This window comes from Mytilus trossulus, chromosome 10 (assembly GCF_036588685.1).
Source record: "Mytilus trossulus isolate FHL-02 chromosome 10, PNRI_Mtr1.1.1.hap1, whole genome shotgun sequence".
NCBI classification, from domain to species: domain Eukaryota; kingdom Metazoa; phylum Mollusca; class Bivalvia; order Mytilida; family Mytilidae; genus Mytilus; species Mytilus trossulus.
This window is the reverse complement of record NC_086382.1, coordinates 52,164,053-52,184,536: the sequence shown is the minus strand read 5'-3', so window position 1 is coordinate 52,184,536 and position 20,484 is coordinate 52,164,053. Positions and strand designations below refer to the sequence as shown.

Genomic DNA, 20,484 nt, shown 5'->3' with positions numbered 1-20,484 from the left:
TGGTTGTAAGGTGTACAGGTCTACCTGGCAGGTGTCATATGACCTTGACCTCATTTTCATGGTTCAGTGGTCAAAGTTAAGTTTTTGAGTTTTGGCCTTTTTATCTAATACTATATGCAATAGGTCAACTATATTTGGTGTATGGAAATATTTCATGATCTACATGTCAGTTGCACAGGTTTTATTTGACCTTGATCTCATGTTTTACGGTTCATTGCTCAGTGTTAAGCTCTTGTGTTTTGGTCTGTTTTTCTTAAACTATAAGCAATAAGTCAATTTTATTTGTTGTATGGAAGAATTGTAAGCTGTACATGCCTACCTGGCATGGTTAATCTAACCTTGACCTCATTTTCATGGTTCAGAGGTCAATGTTTAGTTTTCTTGGTTTATGTCAAGATTATGTGACAGTTGTAATAACGCTTAATTATTAGGACTATCAACATAACATCAATGATTAGTAAAGAAGGCAAGACATTTCAGTGTGTGCACCCTTGTTTTTAAAGTGGGGCGAGTTAGTGAAAAAGTGGGGCGATTTGTCATGGATTCCCTTCAAATATATTCTAATGTGGTTTTTGGCTTCTTCGTGCATTAACAAGCTCATAGCCTTTGTTGAATTAATTGTTTTCTTTAAAATAGTCGACAAAATTGCTCTTACAAAATTTCCATTTGGGAGCCTCAAGCTCGATGGGGGAACTACTCTGCAAATACTGACAGTTGACAGATATGGTCATCAAAAAAGTTGACATGTTACTATGTACATTTACCATTATGTTACTTGATGTCCTTGCTATACACACAGTACAGAGACTAGTAAATCTTTGTGAACTATTTTTTATGGGAGTCATAGAATATGTGTATACAATCAATAATTAAAAATAGTCTATTTATATTGAAAAGGAAAAGTTCTTATATGTCTAAAGAAGAGGGACGAAAGACACCAAAGGGACAGTCAAACTCATAAATTTAAAGCAAACTGACAAGGCCATGGCTAAAAATGCATTTCATGGGAGGCACAGAAAATATACTGTAAACAGTAGACTAGATATAGGTGAACTAGGTACAAAAGAACTCTAAATCATAAATTCTACAAACCACCTCTGTTCTATGGAAGATAATGATATAACAGGACTAGAAATACACACAACCTGTAATTAACTGCCTTTACAGCGCTTTCGCGCTTTGATTTAATTAATGTAACGGTTATTGGGTTCGGGATTGTGTACTTGTTTTTATGTTGTTCGTTCTATAAATAAAGTTTGAGTACTGCAGACGTCTTTTTGTCACAGCCAAGCTTTTGGTAGATCTCTGCTATTTGTGGTGCCAAATAGGACCCACGTTGCTTGAGAAATGTTTCAGGCATCACACTGGTGTCAGAAGTGTCGACTATTGTGAATTTATTCGACTGAGAAGTTTGGAAATTCATCGGAAAGTTGCCAGTTTGGAAAACCACGTGAGTCGACGATTGGGCGATCCAGAAGCGGATCCCCGTCAATCACAACCCAAACATAATTATTCCGGTGAGATCGTATGATTTTTATACTTTAAATACTGAAAATTGTTTTAATTTTACAAAAAATTTATCTGACGAAAATTTGCATTTGAAAAAAAATAATTCCGGTGGCTCCGACCTCGTCACCAAATTACCGGACATACAAAAACATTTTAATTTTTTAATTTTAATTTTATTTTAGTCAAGATTTGCATTTTGTATCATAATAATTTGCATATTTTTAGACTGTTTCATGTAATACGTGTTTTTTAAGTATTACAGATCGAATTTAGAAAATAAAGGACTTATGAGTGAAACTGTTCTACACAACTATCTCAGGTCTATTCCACTCGTCATCACACAACAGACAAAATATTAATTTTCACCTGCTAAGAGACGGGCTTCATCCTAAAAGAATATGGGCACAAAAGTGGTTTAGAAGATTACCACTTGACATATGCCAAGAGTATTGGTTAGATAGGGAATCATTTTCAGTACACGTCGATCCACAGGATTGAAAATTACAATCTTTTATAAATTGCAATTTAATAATAAACATGAATGACGATACAGTAGTAGAGACGGGTTCTGATCGAAAAGTCAGCGAAGATTCCCCGCCAAATGGTGATCAGTTGGGCATAAAAATGCTTAACGTGTTAGAAAGAATGGGGAACGACATGGGAACCTTGGCTGACACCATGACATATGTTTAGAAAACAGGATGAGGTTTCTGCCAATACAATGCAGCTACTCTACCAACAAAGTAGAAGTATAGAAGAATTGAACAATACGTTTTTGCAGAACCGGGAGACATCGAAATCCGACATTAAGAGCACAGGAACTAATACTTCCGGTTACACAGTTGACGATTTTTCTGGGTCTTCTATTTGTCCAAAGTATGGATTATATGATGGAAATAATGAACACCTAGACCCTAAGTTAGGCGAAAACAAACCAGTTGACAGTTTTCAGGTTGGCCAAGAGAACAGTCACAGACAATCTCTGTTCGGTCAAGATAGCAAGCCGAAATCGGTTTTACAGTTCGGTCGTGGGAACAGTCCCAGACCACCTTCATTTAGTTTAGATAATCAACCAATAGGATATTTGCAGTTCGGTCGAGGGAACAGTCCCAGGCCATCGTCCCAGAATACAGATGATGACATACAGACCGGAAGTTTGCAGTTTGGTCGCGGGAACAGTCCCAGACCAAATGCAAATTCACACACACCATTGTCATCAACACAAAGGGATACAACAACACAGAATATAGATGATGACAGACAGAACGGGAGTTTGCAGTTTGGTCGCGGGAACAGTCCCAGACTAAATGCTAATTCACACACACCATTGTCATCAACACCAAGGGATACCACAACACTCCCCCCTTTTAAACCGTTGTTAAGCACTATAGAAAGATGGGAGTCTAGGTCGAGTTCTATGAACACAAATAATAGACAAGATTTGATAAGAAACATACAACCTTCGTTTTCTAGTGATATTGAAGCTATGCACAGTAGTAACAATACACAGCAGACAAGACAAAAAGTACCAAATAGTGACGTTCCCCACCAAAACCTTCCAACATTCGACGGGAAGGATGATTATGAGGGGTTTATTATCCCATTCAACAGGGAAGCTAGGAGAAACGAATGGACAGAGGAGGAAAAGTTAGATAGGTACATTGAATGCCTGCGAGGACAGGCGAGTAAATTTATGACCGCAATTCCTCGACAGGAAAGAGATACTTTTGAATCCAATTCGCGTCACATGGAAAACAGGTTCAACTGAAAAGAGCCCCCATCCACTGCACGAAAAAAACTATCTGATTTAAGACAACACAATGAAAAGAATGAAGAGTTTGCTGAAGAAGTAAGACGATTAGTCTCAAGAGCATACCCAACAAGTAGTATCGAGTTACAAGAGGAACTTGCAGCGGAACACTTTTTGAAGGGCCACAAGAACGCCAAAATAGCATATGAAGCTTTAAACCACCAACCTAAGACTGTATCTTCAGCACTATATATTGTTGTACAACTACAACACAATTATCATGCTACGTTGGGCAGGGATGTTGATTATAATACAAAACAAAGGACCAGACGCGTTACGTGGAAAGATGAAGAGGAAAAGAGTACTGACCAATATGAAGGGATGGACAGCGTTAGGCAGTTGGTAAATTCATTTCGGAAACCAGATAATCAAACATTACAGAATGAAATCAAAGCACTAAGAGATCTTTTAGAAAGGGCCATGCTGCATGATTCAAAACCAGCTACCTTGACAGCACAGTCAACGGGATGTTATTTTTGTGGCGATAAAAGCCATTTCAAACGTGATTGTCCAAAAAGATCACGATCCCCCAGCCCTATGAGAAGACAAGATACTGGTGCTGATTGTGAAAGGAGATATATTATCAAATTGGCAGAGGACAAGATTTACTCATTCCAATTCAAGTCAATGGCAATAAGGTCGATGCTATTGTTGATACAGGAGCAGATGTAACGGTACTTTCAAGATTCTTTGCAAATTGTATTGGTTTGAGCGGTACTACCGGTATAAAAGCTTGCTTATTGAATGCAGAAAATGGGAAAGAAATGGAGGCTGACATGAATATTGTTGCAAAGCTTCAACTGGGTAAAAAGGAGATAATTTGGAAAGTATGCATTGCCCCCATAAGAGATGATATTTTGATTGGAATAGACTTACTGAAAGAAGTAGATGGTATCATAATGGCCAAATAAGGTGATCTGCTGATAAATAATGAGCTGATACCAGGACGGTATCGAACAGAAAATGATTGCCAAATATCAAGAGTGACGGCTGAAATGGAACCCACTTTAGATACTTTAAAGCCCATGGACGAGACAGATGTATATGGAGGAGTTGAAAGTCTAAAAGAAAGTATTGTTGATGTATTAGACCCAGCTTCCTTACAAGACAATAACAACACTGGGTCGGTTTTAGTGGAAACTCGCCTACAGGATAATCTTGAAAAAGATAATGTTTCAGACATGGACGAGGTAAGTGCGATTGGTTCAAATGTGCCACATGAGCCGAGGACACAGGCTCCAGACTCAGGTGGGTTTGAGAACAAGAATATTAAGCTATCGCAAGAATTTGTTGTCGAAATTTCAGATGCTTATGATGCGGCTAACGACGATAAATCTGATAGTTCAAAGAAAGAGAATTCACTATTTGAAGACTATATCATATGTTCATTAGAACAGACGATACAAAGTTTAGATTCGGGCAAGAATTCAACCAAACAAAATGATGAATCAGAACAGAAGGAGATTATATCACGTGATTCGGGGACACTGAGTCCAGTCTCAAGTGGTAGTAAGACCCATGCAAACGTAACCAAGAAGATAGGGTCTCTCAATGATGCCTTAAATCCAAAGATTTCACCCAAGATGAATGACAGTTCAGATTCCAGTGAGTCGAGGACGCAGGCTCCAGACTTACCTGGGAATCATCAGATGACAAAAGAAAAGCACCCACCTAAAATCAGTCGATATGGACGCAAAATAAACCAACCCTTACGTTTCAAAGATTGACAAAAACATTTGTGCAAAAAAATAAGAGATATTCTTATTGAGAACTGTCTGTTTATAAAGAAAAGGGGGGATAGTGTAACGGTTATTAGGTTCGGGATTGTGTACTTGTTTTTATGTTGTTCGTTCTATAAATAAAGTTTGAGTACTGCAGACGTCTCTTTGTCACATCCAAGCTTTTTGTAGATCTCTGCTATTCGTGGTGCCAAATAGGACCCACGTTGCTTGAGAAGTGTTTCAGGCATCACATTACATTGTGTTAAACTCGCACGTCAATCTTTTGTCTGTCAAGTTTTGATCACTGTTTCTAATCATCTTCGGAAGGCCCCTTTTTTAATTTATAATTACCAATGGAAGTAGAAAGACCTTTTGTCTAACCTGTCTTTGTGTTATTTTTTATACGTCCGTCAATTTTGACGGGACGTATTATGGTATACAAATGTCCAGTGTCCGTCTGTCCGTCTGTCCGGTGTAAACATGTCGCACCGTAACTTGAGAACGACTTATCCAAATTTCATGAAACTTAACATAGTTGTTTCTTATGATGGTCAAATGATATGTATACTCTTTTGTGAAAATAAGATTACAACTTTTTGAGTTACGGCACTTTGTAACTAAAACAGGGGTGTGTTTTTTTCACATGTCGCACCGTATCTCAAAAACGATTCTTGATTATGGCTTTAAACTTTAAATACTTCTTAGTTATATTAATCTTAATATCTGTATACTTTTTGGTGATGATTCAAAATTTAATTTTTGAGTTATTGAGTATTTTGTAAAAAAGGGGGAGGGTTTTTTGTGAAAATAAGATTACAACTTTTTGAGTTACGGCACTTTGTAACTAAAACAGGGGTGTGTTTTTTTCACATGTCGCACCATATCTCAAAAACGATTTATGATTATTACTTAAAACTTTACACATGTCTTTGTTATATTAATCTTAAGATCTGTATACGTTTTGGTGATGATTCAAAATTTCATTTTTGAGTTATTGAGTATTTTGTAAAAAAAAAGGGGGGGTTTACATGTCGCACCATATCTCAAAAACGATTTATGATTATTGCTTAAAACTTTACACATGTCTTTGTTATATTAATCTTAAGATCTGTATACGTTTTGGTGATGATTCAAAATTTCATTTTTGAGTTATTGAGTATTTTGTTAAAAAAAAAAAAGGGGGGGTTACATGTCGCACCATATCTCAAAAACGATTTATGATTATTGCTTAAAACTTTACACACTTCTTTATATTAATCTAAAGATCTGTATACTTTTTGGTGATGATTCATTTTTATATTTTCGAGTTATTGAGTTTTTTGTAAAAAAGGTTTTTTTTTTCACATGTTGCGCTGTATCTCTATTGCTTAAAACTTAACAGGCTAATGTTGCGTCGGGTTTCCAAATACATCTTGTACAATGATGAATCTTCCTATTGAGCGGGAATAAGGAAGGAGTCGGGATATACTAAGCATGACATCCTGTACAACCCTGTGTTATTCAAAAAAGATTTATGTTTTTTCACAAGACGACGGGCGTATCATGCGCTCATGGCGCACCTGTTTATTTAAATATTGATCAAGTCGAAATGCTATCTAAAACACTTACCACTCATTCAAAAAAGAAGGGTCTGACTTGTTTTTATCATACTGCTTTTATTACATTATAGATGTCGGTTTCCGTTCGATTCCGTTAAATACCAATTCCTCAGAGCAATTGGTACTTTGCGGAACGGAACGGAACGGAAAAATAAATTAAAAAGTTTAAATCAGATTCAACTTGATTACTGTTTCTAATCCTCGTCGGAACGAGAGGTGGAAGGCCTCTTTTAAAAAATATAATTACCAATGGAAGGAGTAAGATTTTTTGTTTTTGTCTAAGCTGCCTTTGTTTTAAATTCTTAAATATTTATCTGGTCGGGAATGCTATCTAAAACACTTATTTCTTCTGCAAAAAGGGGTGTCAGACACATTTTTTTTTATCATACTGCTTTTATTACATTATAAATGTCTGGTTCCGTTCGATTCCGTTAAATACCAATTCCTCAGAGCAATTGGTACTTTGCGGAACGGAACGGAACGGAATAATAAATTAAAAAGTTTAAATCAGATTCAACTTGATCACTGTTTCTAACCCTCGTCGGAACGAAAGGTGGAAGGCCTCTTTTAAAAAATATAATTACCAATGGAAGAAGTAAGACTTTTTGTCTATCCGGCCTTTGTGTTAAATTCTTAATTATTTATCTGGTCGGGAATGCTATCTAAAACACTTATTTCTTCTGCAAAAAGGGGTGTCAGACACATTTTTTTTATCATACTGCTTTTATTACATTATAAATGTCTGGTTCCGTTCGATTCCGTTAAATACCAATTCCTCAGAGCAATTGGTACTTTGCGGAACGGAACGGAACGGAATAATAAATTAAAAAGTTTAAATCAGATTCAACTTGATCACTGTCTCTAATCATCGTCGGAACGGGCTGTTGTAGGCCTCTTTTTTAAAATATAATTACCGATGGAAGGAGAAAGACTTTTTGTGTAACCTGCCTTTGTGTTAAATTTTTTATTATTGATCAAGTCGAAAATGCTATCTAAAACACATACCACTTATGCAAAAAGAGGTGTCAGACAATTTTTTTTTATCATACTGCTTTAATTACATTAAAGATGTCTGTTTCCGTTCGATTCCGTTAAATACCAATTCCTCAGAGCAATTGGTACTTTGCGGAACGGAACGGAACGGAACGGAATAATAAATTTAAAAAGTTAAAATCAGAACCAATGTTTCTAATCATCGTCGGAAAGGAAGACGTGAGGTCAGTCTAGATATCATAATGCATGACTTGCAAATGCGTTAATTTCATGATAATTTATCAGGACAATCCGACATATTCATTTACAGAATAGTTCCCGATGTTATACATTATTGCACATTTCACCTGTGAAGATGAGATTAAGTATACATTTGTGTTATTTGTATATGGAAAACCGTAAAACACAGAAATTTTAAAGTTTGTTTTGTTTTAAAGATTTTTCGAAATTTTGATAAATGCCCCCTTTGGATACCTTAAATGAAATTCTGTTCCGTTCCGTTCCGTTCCGTTCCGTAAAGTACCAATAGCCCTATATTATCCTACTCTCATATGCTTTCCTATTCACATCAGTTGTGGGTCAGTAAACATTTTTAAACTGGTAAATAAATATCTAAGCAGCTATTAGCCCATCGCTAGATGTTGTTAATGTTATACACTTACAGATTACTTTTGACTCATTGATATAGTTGAAGGGTATTTTACATAATATAAACGCAATATGAACAAATGTATGATTGACCTTTCTCAAACTCAAAGTGTCTTAGAGAGCATTTTAAAACAGGGTGTTTTGTGTTTTAGGCATTCTTGCAAAATATAGACCATGTGTCAATTCTGGGGGAAAAGGACCTTAGCTTCTTCATTTGAAAATAGAACTAATTTAAGAGTTAAATTAACTTTTATAACATGAGTGAAATGACACTTAAATTTAAGATACATTCATGGTTTTCATTGTACTTGCTGGTGGTAAAGTCACTTAATGTTTATTTTGTCCAATTTAAACAACAACTTTTAAGGATAAACAATATTATAAAATTAAAACAGACAGTAAACAAACACAAGATAAATTATAGCCAGGTTTTACTGTAATAATTTATCTCAACTATATTTCATTGTTACAGGTTCTGTTGGCTCATGTGAAGTACCCAGTGATACCAAAGAGGGTGACAATAGGCAAACGTCTAGCACAATGTTTACATCCAGCTTTACCAAGTGGTGTCCATCTGAAAGCATTAGAAACATATGACATCATCTTCAAATGTATAGGAACACAGAGATTAGCCCAAGATCTGTTTGTTTACAGTGCTGGGTTGTTTCCTTTACTCAGCCATGCAGCTATGAATGTCAAACCTGTGTTATTGTCAATATATGAGAGACATTTTGTAGCCCTGGGTAAACACATTAAACCTGGTTTAAATGGAATGTTGTTAGGTTTATTACCAGGTTTAGAGGAGGGTTCAGAGCATTATGACAGGTATGAAGTAACTTCTATACACATACTATTATCGGACCACAGATGAATTATCACGTTGTGATTGGTTAAACGCCGTCACATGGTGACCCCCTATGAGACCGTATGGGGTTCATGACGCGTTAATGGCGACGTCATCTATTGATGTTGTTGTGTTTCATTGTTTATTTTTCAACAAAATGCCACAGAAAAGGCCAGCGTCCGATAAATTTGTTATACGGTTAACTACTGACCCCCTACGAATCCATAGAGGGTGAATAAAATTCATAGGGGACTCGGCCTCCGGCCTCACCCCCACCCCCTATGGATTTTACTAACCCTCTCTGGTCCGTATGGGGTCAGTAGCGAACCATATAACTTATAATATACTGCAGGTATGTGAAATAAGAAGTCACAATTGTTTAAAAAAAAATGAAATTATCTGTTGTTACCATACATTGTACATTATATCTATGGAAATGAGTAGCCAGTAGGACAAAAAAGGTCTTTACTTCAAACTTGGTTCTTAAGGTGGTACCCAACACTTTCGCTAAAATTAATTTGGCTCGTTTAATTTTCATAAAATTTGACAAAGTATTCACTTTTACCCTTTAACAAAAATATAAAAATTTCAAAGTTTTGAACCAACCATTTTATCAGAAAAATTACACTGGTTATATAGCAGTTTAACCAACACCAATTTTGATCACTGACTGACTGAGAAGCTTCATGTTCCCTTAACAACACAACGTAATTAAAACGTTTAGATGACTTTACAGAGTTATATCCTTGTAGTGTTAGGTACCACCTTAAACCCAATGATCATAATGATAGCTCATTGAAAAACTTATAGCTCCAATCATGGATATATACAAATTGTTAGTTGAAAAAAAGAAGGTATTTTACTTACAGATTTATCTTAGAAAAACAATACATATTCAGCTAATATTGAAAAATATAGGGTTATGCAAGTTGAAAAAAAAAAGGATTTTACTTACATATTAGTTTTGTAAAAAAATAACAATATAATGTAACATAATGCAGTTTACATCTATTTTGAATGTTAATTTTCTATAAGTTAATATTGTACAATAAATGTATACACTATTTGATCAAAATATAAAAAAAAGTATTGAAAGTTTTCTCAAACATATAAATGTAAACTGAAATATTTCTACATTTATGACTTTAATATTGTAGGGCCAACAGTTTATTGGAAGACCTATGTGAACAGGCTAATGCTGAGTACTTTTACACCTGTTTATGGGAGTGTATAAGATCCTGTCCCAGTGTCAGATTACCAGCTATAACATTCCTGGTCTCACATTTTAACAAAAAGAAATCAATGGAAGATCAGCTGTACATGATGGGACTAAATATTGACCTTTTGGTAATATTTTATGCTAATTTTTAGGAAAGTAGACAAAAATACATGTAAAACTGCATTATTTAATCAATACATTAAAGAGGGCCTTTTATTTTAACATCATCATTCTCCAGTGTGTTTATGTCAAACACTCTTAGAAACAAAGCGACGTTTTGGAAATGTTTCGTTTGTTTCCCAATAAAATAAAACTTATCTGTAAAGTCTCTCCTTTCCAATACTTTAATATAAAAAAGAAGATGTGGTATGATTGCCAATGAGACAACTATCCACAAAAGACCAAAATGACACAGTATAAGAAATAGATCATTTTAAGAATACATGTGCTAATATGCATTTGGTACAAGCTGATTATATGCTTGAATGTCAATGTAAATGTCTTTACATCTGTAACTTTTCTATTAACATGATTAATATTCCTTTCTTTATATGATTATTTAGGTTGAGGCTGTATGCAGTGCTGTACAAGATACTGTTGTTTTGGTTCAGAGAGTATTGCTGGATTTCCTGTTGCTTGCCTTCCCAATGCACAACAGTCAGCTGACAAAGTCAGACATGTCTAAAATTGTCAAAGCTGTAACCAATGTTCTTCTTCGTAGAGATATGTCTTTAAATCGGAGACTTTATACTTGGTTTCTAGGTAACTCTGGTACAGGACAAGTTGTCATGGCAACAGAAATAGCTAAGAAACAACAACGTAGTGATAGTATATCTACTACAAGTGAAACAGATGTCAGTTATTTTCACTTGTACTCGAAAGATCTTTTGGTTCAAGCTTTAAAAAGCAAACTAGCAAATGTTGACAGTGACACATCTTTCTTAACGGGTAAAATATCCATCTTTAAACCATTCCGTATTTTAATGAGTTTGTTAGACAAACCAGAAATTGGACCTGTTATTTTAGAAAATGTACTTTTATCTGTTTTAAGATGCCTTTATAAAGAATGTAAACAGTTAGATATCGTGCAGTCTGCAGAAGTTAAAGCGTCAGAAAATCGTCACATGCTTAACAAACGGAATAGAACAGAATATGAGAAGGCATCCATGACAAAAGCAGAATTGATAAAGACTTCAAATCTATTATTTAGTACATTTGAGCCTTATTTTATATGGGACTATTTAGCCAGAATGTTTGAAAGTTCCTGTCTAGCAGGGCATTCTGGGAAGAAGCTTGAAAGGACAATGTCTACAGTAGAAATGGATATTCCTCCATTGCAGGAGTTTTGTACACTGGTAGAGTTCTTACTAGAGGTTATATCATTGGTAAGAGCTTTTATTGTTATGTAATATCTATGTTGCATGAAAGAATAATAAGATTCCAGTTTTATTTCTTTCATTTATAATCCAAATCTGATGTTTTATCCCATATGTTTTATCAGGTTTATACCAGGACTTGACCAAACTACTTTTCTTTTTTTAATAGTTGACCTAATACTGTTGGAACCAATTTGATCTGTTCCTTTCAATGTTCTTTATGATGACAAAAAAAATGGCAGACACACTCAAGGATGGCACATTTAAAAAAACAAATTGATGGGTGGTGAATAATTGCTAGAACATTTAAAGGAAATGTCTAATTTGAAATACTTTATGTACGGTGGGGTCAAATAAAAGGTGCCTTCTCTTGACATTTAATTTTGAAACAGCCCTTACAAAAATTATGTTTTTTCTTTCTGAATTTGTGAATTTGTTAATGAGTGTATCTAAACTAACAATTTGTGTCTAAAGTGCTTATTTAACAATATATGTTCCAGAATTGTCAGTTGTTTATCGGAGTAAGTAATATGGTCTGGGAAATTGAAATTCTTGGAAAACAAAATTTCACATCTTTTCTACAGCTCATTATCTCAGAATGACAGAAGCTTCTATTCTACTGCTCAGAATATCAGAACATGATGAACTTAAAGAACATCAGTCCTATAAAATTCGGTTTATTCATGGCATTCATTAACTAGTGTTGTTTCGATGATCGAAATCAGTTGGTTGGGTCGATAATGGATTGGGATTTTGTTCAATCGATTGTCGTTATAGGTTCCAGACTTTTAGCTTATCAACTTCCAGTCCGTTTGCGGTTTGCATTTTATATGCGCAGTCAATCAAATAACAACTAAAATACCAGTCGATGACAATAATAATGTCAAACATCCTATAATTAAAGACATAACCAATTTCCTTCTTTATAAACATGACAAAAGCATTGACTATAAATATTTGCAGATTGATGGAATGTTATTTAAAATTAATAACTTTGTATGAAATATTTTCTTTCAATACCGGTACTTGTTACTTGAGAGGGTACATAAATTCATTCTGATTTTCGACAAAATAATTTCTTTGCTTCATTAGAACGTGTTGCAAATTGCCTTTTTTTAATGTTTTATCCATTTGTAGCATCAAAAACGTCATATTTCTTTCCAAATTGCTTGCCAAACATTTTTTATTTTTGTAAATTTTTCTGAAATTTTTTTCGCCATTGAAAAATATAAGAATCACAAATCAGATACGGTTCAACTACGTAATAATTCTGCATTCTTGCAATTATAAGTTCAGATGCACAAATGACACAATTGACAGAAAAATAATGATCACAAAAGTGAAAAGAAGAATTCTACACGAATGAACAGACATTGGCTTTAATCCCCTTTGTTTACTGTATATATCATGTATATTTCAATGCAAATGCATTGTTTTATTTTTTTCTGTTTTTTTAAATTTCTTAAAGTTAAACACTTTATATATCTTTTCTTGATTAGATGCATTCAAATGTTTATACAGCCATTTTATTGTGAGTTACACCATTGAAATTTAGAAATGTTAGTGTCACTGTTGGTAAATAATGTTGTAATTATGAGATAAAATATGTTCAATCTGAATCTTGATTCTCATTAATTCATTGTTTTAACTGCTAAATAAATAGTTATCAAAGGTACCAGGATTATAATTATGTACGGCAGAATATGAATAGGAAACAAAAGATCAAATATGAATATATAAACTCTGCAATGATATGGAATATACACATTAGACATGTACTATGAAACTAAATGCATGATTTCATTAAAAAAAAATGGGCAAGGTATTATAATCAGGGTTCTCGCTAAGGATTTTTGAAGGCGAGTCCAGGGACTCGTCATTTTTGGCCATGGTGAGTCCAACAGCAAGAAGAATATATTTTGTTGCAATATAATGTAATATTTTAGTTTCCATGGCCTAACAGAGCAATGAAAGAACATTAAATTTAGATTACTTTTTAAACTTTTGCTATAAAATGATGATATTTGTGTTTAACTGTGTTCAGTTTATACAAAATATTTCAATATTGATGTATCTGTGGACTCACAGGTTTTGAAAATGGTGAGTCCAGACAGATTTTGATGAGTCCAGGACTCATGGACTCGCCTTAGCGAGAACCCTGTTATAATGCGATTATAACCAATAGTCTGTTGGTTGCTGTCAACCGATTGTAATAGATAATTGGTTGGTAATTTTAACCGATTATCCAACACTATCATTTACAATGAAAGAAATTGCTTGAAATGTACTTTTATGGCTGACTATAGGGTATGGATTTTCTCATTGTTTAAGGCCATTAAGGTGACTTACATTGCTTACATCCTTGGCATTTGAACTCTGGTGGATAGTTGTCTCATTGGCAATCATACCACATCTTATAATTATTGAATTGTATGATTTATGCCTTTCCATTGCATGAAAAGAACTAAACCTACATGTAGAATTACTGTAATTAAAAAAATATATAATATTCATGAAAAGACTTGCTTTGTTTTATTTTAAAACAAAACATCTAACAATTGTGATTATTTTATGGAGCTACATTTTGGACATCCATGTTTACAGGACAGATACAGTGTACAGTTATAGTTTATATGCATGTAAAACTTTTTATAAACGATACATTTGTACCTCCTTTCTTGAAGTATCTTAACACTTTGAACAATTTTAAGACAACTAATTTGATAAATACTTTAAGCTGATGTTGGAAAACTACATTTTGATTTTTGAAAATTTTAGGTGTGTCATTCCAGAGTTATCTTACTTTAACTGTCAGATTTAAGTTATTTTATTTTACATACTGTGGATTCATTTATTTTTGTGGCTACCAATTTTAGTGAATTTAAAAAGGAAAACTTACATGTTCATGGTTATTTAATTTCGTGTTTTTTTTCGAAGTTTGCATTCAAGCCTATAGAAAATTTGTTATTCGTTGAACATTTAACTTTGTGGTTCACACGTACCCACAAAATCCACTGAAATTGGTATCTTAATGAATCCACAGTACAATAACATAAGTTATGTAAGTATAATTGGAAAGATTTACCTGTATCTTATACAGTTGTTAGAAAAATGTAAAAACACAAAAATACTGAACTCTGAGGAAAATTCAAAAAGGAAAGTCCAAAATCAAAAGGCAAAAATCAAAAGTCCAAACACATCAAACGAATGGATAACAAATGTCATATTCCTGACTTTGTACAGGCATTTTCTAATGTAGAAAATGGTGGATTGAATCTGTTTTTTTAGCTAGCTAAACCTCTCACTTGTATGAAATGCTTAAAGTAAGACATGTATCCTTGATTATGATAAATTTTCCAATATTTATTATAGAGTTTTGAGACTTTTCGTGTCATGTTTAAGGTAATGTTTCTCACGCAATGCACTAGCTCTACAATGCTTGACTCAAACTACATGTAGGAACTAAACACTGTTGTTGGGAATGGTAAAACGTAGACTACTTTATTCTTTTCAGATTTTTTTTGTTCTCAGTCTGACAAATAACTGTTATTGACCTCTACTACTTATAATTACTGTAATATTTGATATTCATAATTTGGCTTAGAAGATCCTCATGTACTGTCAATTCAGAAATTAATGCTAGGTTTTATTATTGCCAAAAATGCGACAGTGTTGTAATCGCTATAATTTAAACTCACATTTTGAAATATTTTATATGAATTAAACAGGATTTTTCTCAACATTGTTAAAATTAATAACGCATTTAGGTCTAAAATGACAAAATCGCAATAATAAATGAACACAATAATTTCTGAATTTAAATATGCTATCATATAAAAAAGAAGATGTGGTATGATTGCCAATGAGACAACTATCTACAAAAGACCAAAATTAGTTCACTACAAGCTTTCTCCCTTTATATGGGGACTTGGAGTATGTAAGCCTGCTTACTAACAGTTATTTATTTTTCACAGTCATTTAAGCATTTATTAATGGTATAGTTATTACAGTTACACATATATATGGGAAGATATTTTAAACACTTTTCTTTTATATTTTACCTTTCTGTTACCTTAAATTATATATTCTAATATTATGTTCCTCAAACTCCTTGAGTACACACCCATGATAAAATATTAATAAATTGAATGTCAGCTGTTTAACAACGTCATGATTTATTTTGGCTGTTCTCATTGTGATATTTATGTCCCTAGAAGATCAAAATTCTTCTGGTTGAAATTATTTCCTTGTTAATATAAGCAAGAAGTACATTTTCAATTTATTTTGTGTGCTTTTACAGGAGACATTTTTGGAGACCCAGACAGAACATTTACCAGAACTGTTACGAAGAATCACATTGAGTCTTACACACCATTGTGATGATATCAATGATACAGACATCAAATCTACTCTACAGCTCTGTTCAAAACTTCTGGCCAAAGTCCAACCTAGTATGAAGGTCATAGAAATGAAAGAAGAGGTATTATATGTAATTAGAATTGGCATAAGACTAGAACCAAAATGTATTCTCCTTCTACCATAAAAACCATATACACCATGTACACTGTCACATAGACATTCTGAAAAAAAAAAGAAAAAAAAAAGAGTATTTTATATCAGTATATGAAGATACAATATGAAAAAATGTTTCAACATAGAAAGATAAACCCTTCAAATATTTGTTAGTGTTTTAATTTATTTTCTTTATTTTGTTGGTGGGTATTTTTCCACAAATGAAAAGCTGAAAGAAATTTTAAACTACAAAGAACATTATTTTTTTATTTATTTTTTATAAGAGAATTTAGTTTTTGTTGTACCTATTTAAAAAAGGTACAGATATGAAAACAAAATGCTATTTTATGTATTTCATAAAACAAGCTATCTAAATAGTATTCACTCTCATTCAGAGAAGGTTAGAATTTATATCTGCAAATAGTAATTAGGCTGACAGTTCAGACGATAAGTTTCATAGAAATTGTTGTCTTTTTTCAGGAAGACGATGCATTTCCAGGTGATGACATAAGTTTAAAGGACTTTCAGTACCAAACAGATCAACACACCCAAGAAAAACATAGCAGTACAAACGCCACTGAAACCATTGAAGATTCCATAAACAATGAACCTAGAATATCAAGTGATGAAAATGACAATCTTAAAGCTAACCAATCAGAGGAAGAACAGAGGGACAATGACAAAGTTTTAACCAATGATGTTCAAGCAAATGGCGATGTTGCTGATTATATACAGAAATCAGAAGAATTCCTACGCAATAGTGTTCCAAGATCTGTCAGTAACTCATCCATATCAAAAAGAATTAGTGGACCTATAAATTTGATGCAGAATTGTGTTGAATGCTTTCAAATGTTCTTCAACACATTTGCAACTTGTAAAATATTAAAAAGCGAATCATTATCCAATAGATGTGTGCAGTCCCTTACCTTGCCACAATATTCTCGGAAATCCAGCAGTTCAGACTCTTCGTTGTATGATTGTTCTATAAATAGCAAAGATGGGGATTCCAAAGGGAACCGATCAGAAACAGTGTCACAGTTAAATTTAGATTTGACAGATGATACAATAGATACATACACTTGTGCATGCAAGCTGTTGTTGGAGTTTTCCAGCTTCCCTATATACTGTACAGACTTCCATAAGATGTTATATAAAACATGTAGTCAAGGTAACAGTATTTTATAATTTATAGTTATTTTTATCTTTTAAAAGTATATTTGATACAAATTTTAGAAATATAACTGATTTCCATTTATAAGTACTTTTAAGATTAAAGTACTGAATATTGTACGGTAGTGTCACCTACATTTGTGGATATAAGACTATTCAAACGGAATGCGGTTAAACTTAAAAACAACTATTTGTTTTTTATGTCAATAATGTCACCTTATAACTTCATTAAGATAATACAAGTTAGTTTGATTCTTTCAGTTAGCTAGTTTATTTGATATGACCTACATTTCTGGTGTACATAAATCGGCATATGATGCCAAGTACGTCACCTGTTTTCATGGAAAAAGTTTGTTCTAAAAATAACATAAGAAGAACACACAGTATTAAAATAGCACAAAATAACCTCTTCTAAATCTGATTGGTTAATTATAACTGAAAAGAGAGGCATCTTTACATTTAATAGTTAAATATGGAAATATTAACATGATTAAGAAATGTGACTTCAACTGAAAAATGAACTGTCTGAAAATCATTGTGAATTGTATGAAATTACTAGATTTTTACATCAGGAACTCCTAATCAGTAATTCAGTCAAAATGATTATATTTCAGATGAAAGTTATCATCTTCCTCCATGGTTACAAGATCTGATGACCTGTGCCTGTTTTGTAAACAACTTTAGTATCCAGAGCTCCTCTATATCGGCCATGTTGGATTTGATCATCCTGACCCAATCTGTCCAGTCAGCCAGTGACAGTTCTGAAGGTTCTAAGCTGTATTGTGAGGGGATGGTTTCTGTATTAATATTACCTGCCCTACCACCAGTCCACTTAAAGTTTATTGATGAAAAAACAGGTTTTTATAAGGTAAAGATAGTTGAGAAAATTATGAATATATTCTGCCTACTGTGGGCTCATTTGTTTTTGTGCATACCAATTTTCATAAATAAGAAAAAAATGATTTTTGTGGATATTTGATTACATGGTTTTATAAACTTTAGTATAATTAGTTTATAGAAAATTTGTACTTTGTTGCACCTTTAAATCCATTGGTTTCCTATACCCATGAAAATTGGGTATCCCAACATTAATAATGACAGTATTTAAAAAAAAAAATCCAAAATAGTTTGTATGTTTTCTGTCATGTTGGAATACAAGTAGGACTGGTATTTATTCTAAACAAAGATTGGTTTGAAAATTTATGTAGTATGTTGACATATTTATTCCTAAATGGGAAGCTTTTATCATTTTAAAGCACCAAATGTTTTTTAGCATTAAAACCTCAAGATAAAAAAAAACACTATTTATAAGACAGTTTATTTGGAAGCAATAGCTAAATCTTTTCAAATATCATTTCATCAGGGAATTGCAGAAATTCTGTGGGATTATCTAGCAGAAGACAAACAGCGGTACCATCAGAGGAGTGTAGAACTGTTTAATCTTCTACATCAAGTGGCGCCCTCTAGCTGGACATGTGAAGATGTGATAGGACAATCTATGGTGTCAAGTGACGAGGTAGCATTTTAGTATTCAATAGAATATAGATATAAGAAGATGTGGTATGAGTGCCAATGAGATAACTCTCCATCCAAGTCACAATTTAAAAATGTAAACCATTACAGGTCGACATGGAGCCTAGGCTCACACCAAACAGCAAGTGATAAATGGCCCCATAAATTACTAGTGTAAAACTATTCAAACGGGAAAACCAAACGTCTTATCTAAATAAAAATTGGGCAACAAGAAACACTTTTAAACCACATAAACAATCGACAACCACTGAACATCAGGTTCCTGACTTAGAACAAGTACAAATTATTGCAGCGGGATTAAATATTTTAATGGTACCAAACCTTCTCCCTTTTCTGAAACAGTAGTATAACATTACAACATAGAAAGCTACACTATAAACTATCAATTGGAATGATTAAAATCAATCATAAAACTAAGTGACACAAATAAATGCATGTCATAAGTATTAGAAATCTATGACACTATGGTTTCAAATGAGTGTTTTGTGCTTTAAGGCAATGATAAATCCTTTGAATATCTGTTTTAAGGTATACAGTTTATATGATAGAGAATTACATGAGTTAGGTCAATAACTCTCAAAGACAAAATTCTCTAATAAATTTGGAAAGTTAGCAGATCTGTTGACATCTTGCCTTTTATCTGATCAATTTTGTGATAAGTTCACACTTGCTTCTAAAGTTTTGCTTGGAAATAGTCCAGTATACCTTTGCTATTTCAACATTAATTATAAGGCTGTTGAATACTTTTAGTTTTGATTTTTATAGTATCTAAAATTGTATTTATCTAATCTTGGGACATTAAGTAATTATAAAATTTTCGCTGTTCTATAATCCTTTAATTGATGTTATAAAATGTTTTTAAAATTGAAATCACATCAACACTTTTGAGTTGTTGTACATTTAACTGAATACAGTGCTATTTATTTTAGAAACGAAGAATTTCTGCTTTTAAAAAGTTTACCATTCTATGGCATATCACAAGAGACATCAGATCCGACATGACACCTGGTCATTCACCAAGAACTTTTGATAGGTAATTTATATCTGTAATTGATTTGAAATATAAAGAGGGATGAAGATGAAATCATAAAAAAATATGTACAAATAACTGTATACTGTACTACTTATTTGATAGGTAATTTATAGCTGTCATTAATTTGATATATAAACCAGTAAGGGATGAACTTCATATCAAAATTTTACACAGAACAAAATCTAGTGCTTTTCCTGCTTTATAATAAAAATGATATTTATATTTTTACTTAAAAAGATTTACCTTTTCGAATTTAGTGTTATTTGAATAAAGTTCATGAGATATATTTAGAAGAAAAAAAACAACAATAAAAAAATTTAAAAAAGGAAAAAGGACAAAAATAAAAAAAACATTTTGTGTGTCAGATGAAAAGATACTACAAATGTTTTGCCTAAATTTTAGCTGCTTGGACAATTATTTTACATACTCATTGAATAAAAACAGATTTTCTATACTTTATTAATGGCTTTCATTTATTTTGACTTTATTGAACCATAAAACTAACTTTTGACTTTTCA

General features: G+C 32.9%; 1 protein-coding gene across 4 annotated transcripts in view; it reads left to right on the top strand.

Annotated features, from left to right (window-relative positions):
- The window catches only part of LOC134687591 (protein dopey-1-like), a 64,156-nt gene that overhangs the window by 18,445 nt on the left and 25,227 nt on the right, over positions 1-20,484 (top strand). For 2 of the 4 annotated variants that reach the window (XM_063548007.1, XM_063548005.1), the window contains exons 3-11: positions 8,752-9,104; positions 10,281-10,470; positions 10,906-11,727; positions 12,219-12,239; positions 16,019-16,198; positions 16,711-17,398; positions 18,015-18,268; positions 18,764-18,916; positions 19,863-19,966. In XM_063548007.1, coding sequence (XP_063404077.1) covers positions 8,752-9,104; positions 10,281-10,470; positions 10,906-11,727; positions 12,219-12,239; positions 16,019-16,198; positions 16,711-17,398; positions 18,015-18,268; positions 18,764-18,916; positions 19,863-19,966 — 2,765 coding nt within the window. The remainder of the gene's footprint in view (positions 1-8,751; positions 9,105-10,280; positions 10,471-10,905; positions 11,728-12,218; positions 12,240-16,018; positions 16,199-16,710; positions 17,399-18,014; positions 18,269-18,763; positions 18,917-19,862; positions 19,967-20,484) is intronic. The other 2 variants (XM_063548008.1, XM_063548006.1) reach the window with 1 other exon arrangement.